Raw genomic sequence first — 5928 nt, 5'->3', positions numbered from 1 at the left:
TATTAATTTTTTAAAACTATATTAATTATATTTTGTTAATTTATGTAGAAAAGAAAATGGAAGTATTTTAGGAAAGGAATAGAATAATATACCAAAAGAATAAAATATTTAATAAAATTAAATATCAGAAACATTTAAAATTATTTTTAAATATAATAATTTTATATGGGATAAGAGGATGGATTATTTCCTAAAGCTCTATAAAAACCCCGCAAATACGTCTCTTCACTCGCCGGTCTCCTTTGCCATCTTCCTCACCTAAACTTGAAACTAAAAGAGTTACCAAACAAAAATCTCAGCTCACACTCACTGTCTTCGCTTTCCTTCTCTGCGCAATTCTCCGTTCATCTTCAAGCCTCTCCAAAACCCTAACCACTAACCCCTCCTCTGATTCATTTCCTCTGAAAATGTCATCTTTTGAATTTGATATTGTCAAGGCTGAGAAAGCTGACGCCATGAGAAGATACAAGAGAGATAGAATCTCTATATTCTCTTTTCGTTTGGCCGGAGCCTTCACTCTCGTTTGCTGCTCCTTCACGTGGCTTCCACTCGTCCTTGAGATGGCCTCTGCTTATCTCTCCGTTTTGAACCACCAATTCTCCGTTTTCCTCATCATAAACGCGTTTGTTTTTGTTATCTATCATTTATCTGCCGCCGCCACCGCCGGAAACAACGATTCCGTTTCTCAGCCTGATCTTTACGATCAGTACGTCTCTTTCTCCTCCTCCTGTCGCCGGAGAAGAACTGTCAACGAGGATAAACAATTGATAGTATTCTCACTGGCGGCAGTGGAGGTTCAGCCTGACGAGAATACCTTTCAAAACAAACAGATCGTTCATAGCGAGAATGCTGACTGTGCTCCAGCGGAGAAGAATCCAGTCAGTGAACTTGCAGTGACAGAAACTTGTAAGGCTGATAGTGAAGAGAAGAAGAGTTTCAGGAGAACACGATCAGAGAAATACTCAGTAGAGAACATGAAAATGAGTCATCGACGAGGACTGCGGCGGTCGGGGACAGAGAACGGAAGAGAAATGGTAGTCGCCGGTGGACGTACTCTGACGAGAAAGTCGATGCAGGAAATGAACAGCGAAGAGTTTAGGCTTACAATTGAGAGTTTCATCGCTAGTAAAAGGAAGATTTTAAGGGATGAGAATTTTGCTGTTTTAATGGAAGAGAAGGATTCATCCTGTAATTACCAAAATCACTTGTATGTGATTAATTAGTTAAAAAAAAATAGTAATTAGAAAGTAAGAAATTAGGGATTTGAAAAATTAAATTCTGCCTTTATTTTACATTAATAGGTACGAGGGAGACCCTCTGTGCATATAATTATATTGAATTTTTATTTTATAAAGACTTCACATTTTTATTATTAAAAATACTCTAAAAATTAAATAAAAAATAAAAAATTTATTAGATATTGAATATTTATTTAATACATTTTATTTTTTAATTAGTGAATTTATACGAATAAAATTATATTGTGATTATATAAAAATAATAAAAAATTTAATGAAAATCACGGTATAGCCTTTTCAAAAAATATACCAAAATCCATTAATAGTCTTTTTATGATTTATTTGATTTTTATGACTATTTTTATCAACAATAAATTTTTTATGATTGAAATTAAATTATTTTCATGATAGTAGAATGGATGTTAAATGTTAATTTTTTTTGTAATTTAGAATAATTTGTGGTGGATTTTCCAATGCAGAAAGGAAATTAATAATTTGGAAAGAGAAATGAATCAAGTCATTATTTAGAGAAGGTGAAAGCAATGGAATACTACCCATATCATGCAGCTTTTTACTTGCTCAAAACATGAAAATGATGTGTAGGGCCCTTTACTAATATTATTATTATTATTAAGTAAGAAAAGACCTTTTTATGTTGCCTCTCCTCGACACATGTAATAAGAATTTCGAGATTATCCTTCGTCGGTGAAAATTGCTCTTCTTATCTAATGCCTACATGATCTCCTCATAGATTTCCTTTTTCTTAATAAATAGGGAACGGCCAGAATAATAAAAATGTAATTTAATACATAAATTTAAAAAAATATATTTAAAATTTTTAGAAGACACGCATTATCTTTATCACAAATCAACATGAAATTTATAAACTAAATTTATACCAAAATTGATTGCCCACAAATTACCTAGACAAAGTAATTGGTGGGTGATGGTTTTGCATTATTAGGGATGTTCTATTTCTATAGATGTAGGCAAAAGTTAATTACCACTACCTCGACATTGTCTCTTTGTAGGGACAACTCCACTTAATCATTCCTATTTCCTACTATATTTCTTCTTCTTCTTCCCTTTTCTCTGTTCTTTAATTTGTCATTTTCCTCTTTTTTTTTTTTTAATACCCATGATTTTTTTAATGTCTTTTTGTGTGTTTTGTGGGACCATCTTGGGGAGCAGAGGAAGGTTGATGGCAATTTAATTATATATTTTTCTTCTTATTGGTGGGGTTGCATTAAAAAAAAAAAAAATTGTTGCCAAGAAATGAAATTAAAGTGATACTTGTTTTGCATACGGTGTATTCTTTATAATGAAGCTAGCTGCTTGCTCTTATCCACTTGTTATAGGATTTCCTCAACCAAAAGGATAAAGAGATCCTTTTACTTATTATCCTCAGTATCAAATATCAATAATTTGTATCATATATTATTGCTTTATTTAAATTATAACATATCAAAATTAATTTTAAATAAAGAATATATTTAATTATATTTATTTTTAGTAGTAATTCTATTAATAATATAAAAATAAAATTTCAAAATTTAATAGTTTTGATTCCTGACTTTTACACAAAAAATCAGATAACACTTTAATTTTTTAATATTAACTTTTGACTTCTGAAATTTATAAAAATATAACTATTAACACTTAAATTTTATAAATTATAATTATTTAATTTCTATGTGTATAGATAGCTTACACGTATTAAATTATTATATTTTTATAAAATTAAATATAAAAAATTAAATGTTAGGGTTTTGACTGAATTTTTAAGTAAAAATAGAGTCATATTATATATTTCACCTGAAAAAAAGATTAAACATGCTATCTTGATTGGTCAAATTTTGGATATTTATGAAATATTTTAGAGTAAATTATTATATATTGGATCTGGTTTTGTTGTGAGGATGATGACAGTCATCTTTGTAACAGTAAGCTGATGGTAATTTTTATAATAGAGTATTAATTAATAACTAATTTATCAAATTAAGAAATAATTTAATGAAGACAACATGTATATCTTGGACCAAAAACTGTCCCTGTTTTGGAACCATGGTCTTGTCTCTCAGGTTTGTCATCTCCTCTCCTCCTAGCTGTCACATGAACTATAAATAATTTTTTAAAAATAAATAAATCAGCTAAATTAATTTTTTGCAAATTTTTAAATTTTTTATAAACTATTTATCCTTCAGAGTTTATTAGTTCGATTACTAATTTATAAAAAAAATAGGCTAATTAATGAATTTTTTCAATTTTAAATTTAATTTTTAAAGAAGTTGTTAAGAGTAAAAAATTGAAATCTAAACAATACAGTATGAAATTATAATCCTTGTGAAATAATATAAACTTGTATTGAAATACCAAGTTGGATTAATTTGTATAGCACACTAGATTACAATAACTCCATGACAAATTAAATCATTTAAATCTATCAAATTGATGAACCAATTAATTTGATTTTGATAACATTAAAAATAAATAAATAAATTGCTTTTGTAACCATAAATTGCAACAGATATTTAAAAAACACATTTTGTTTTAAAGATTCCCAACTAGCCAACTCCTCCTACTTTTCAACTATCAATAACACATTCACATATATATTTTTATATATTCATGTTGGAATTAAAAAAAAAAAATAGAGCTGCTGACTGAATCATAGATAAATATTATATATTTTTCAAAAACTTTAATCGATCAAACCGAACTGAATTGAATCAAACTGATTCGATTTAAATTGATTTTCACTTTAGTTTTCACAAATACTAATATAAATTTAATTTTAAACCGAATACTCACTCCAGAGCTTCCTTACTTAAATAATTAAAATATTGATATTTTCTAAATATATTAAAAATTTAACACTTTTAAAAAAAAAAGTTTTCTTTTTTATTATACAGGAAGAAAAGTATTTCTTTCAGACAAATATCTACAACTAGGTTATTATTTTTGGAAGAAGAAGAAGAATGGATAAGGGCATAGACAAGGACAGGGGAGGGTTGAAAAAATTTCATATGTATAGTTAGTAGTAAAGTAATTTAAAAAAATGGAGTGATTCAATAATTAATGGAAGCAAATGTGAGAGATTGAACAATTTACTTTTTAAAATAAAATGACTGAAGAATAAACATAGTAAAATTTAAGGACCTTTCGATAATTTATCCATTCTTGTTATAAAGTTTTCTTTCTTTTATTTAACGATGAATTAAATTAAACACTATGAAATTTCTTCTTTAAATCACAAGAAAAAAATTTTAATAAAATATTAAAATTAAATACTTTATAATAATCTAACAAATATCATACCTTATATGATTAAGATATATGTTCACGGTTTAATCAAATTTTAGTTAACGAGACAAATCAATCTTGATAGGATTAAATAGACTAAACACGATTTGACACGATCAAAAAATAATGTATATACTGTGAATTCAACTGATTATAACACGGATGAAATAATGGAACATGAACTAATCAGCTCTACAATTAATCAACTGTCCATCGTCAATGAGCCGTCGAAGGCAACCATAAAAAAATAATAAAATTATTTTAAAATTCAGAAAAATTATATTAATATTATTAGTTTAATAAATATGTCGGCCAGAATAATAAAATCGGAGATAAATGGAAGTCCAATTACTTAATAAGAAAGAAAAATGTGGTAGAACAAAAGAAAAGGACAAGCATTCGTGAAAAGCAGGGACAGGATTATTAATTAAAAGGTAATTAATGAATAATTAAGAATGAGGAACCTTAACAACCTTAGAAAAAGAAAATGGATATAAAGTTCAATAGCATAGCCTAACTAATTTATTTAAGTCATGGCATGAATAAATACAAGGTCCACCATCCAATAATTAGCTATATATAATTACAGTAAAGCAAAAATAAAAAAGATTTTGGCAACTATTAAATTTAATATTAATTAATTTTATTTATATATTATTTTTTAAGAAAATTGAGTTAATATTATTATTTGAAGTGATGGTTTGGTTGGAAACAATACCAAATACATCAATAATTTCAACAGTGGCTGTTTTGTCCGGTGCCAATGATTATTTTTGTTTTTATTTTTAATGGAAATAAAAGTAAAATATTCTTTTATAACTTTTCAGAACCAAACTGTAGGCCAATCCATGATACAGGTCATTGAAATTTGGAAGTGGGCTGTTGGGTTTTGTAGATGTGAGGGAGAAAAAAATGTATCTTTGTTGGCCTGTTTATGTGCAATGTGTAATGTTTCAACTATTTTTCTCGCTTTCTCTCTCTACCCGTAAGAGAGAAATTTTCTCTTTTAAGAATTTAAGTCTATTTTACCTATTATTCAACGGCTTCCTCTGCCCTAAAATTGGATTTTGCATGTACAATAATTTTTCTGTTTTATTTTAATAGATTTGTACTTTTAATAAGTACTCCTATTTATCTTGTTTTGCACATTTAGTGGGATCTATGTTTTAGGCATCATCTTACTCTGATATGTGAATTAAGTTTATAGTTTAATTATGCTGTATTGTTTCTTTTAAAGGTGGGTATTTTGGAAGTATTTAAAAACTTTAATGGAAGTGTTTTTTTTGTCCCTCAATTGCCTTAGATGGAGCCAAAAGCTTTGCCTCCTCCGAATGACTATCGTTTCGTCTTGCATGGGTTTAAATCAGCCCCTATATCTTGACCTTTT

The 5928-nt window shown here is 27.7% G+C and overlaps 1 protein-coding gene across 1 annotated transcript; it reads left to right on the top strand.

Moving 5' to 3' along the window:
* The first annotated feature begins 209 nt into the window (after positions 1 to 209).
* On the top strand, positions 210 to 1365 carry LOC110616015. Its single transcript, XM_021758312.2, has one exon. The coding sequence runs from the start codon at positions 408 to 410 to the stop codon at positions 1221 to 1223; it is 816 nt and encodes a 271-aa protein (XP_021614004.1). The 5' UTR covers positions 210 to 407; the 3' UTR covers positions 1224 to 1365.
* The last annotated feature ends 4563 nt before the right edge of the window (positions 1366 to 5928 follow it).

The sequence above is a fragment of the Manihot esculenta genome, chromosome 5, assembly GCF_001659605.2.
Source record: "Manihot esculenta cultivar AM560-2 chromosome 5, M.esculenta_v8, whole genome shotgun sequence".
Classification (NCBI taxonomy): domain Eukaryota; kingdom Viridiplantae; phylum Streptophyta; class Magnoliopsida; order Malpighiales; family Euphorbiaceae; genus Manihot; species Manihot esculenta.
The sequence above is the reverse complement of the archived record's forward strand: the minus strand, read 5'-3'. Positions and strand labels throughout refer to the sequence as shown.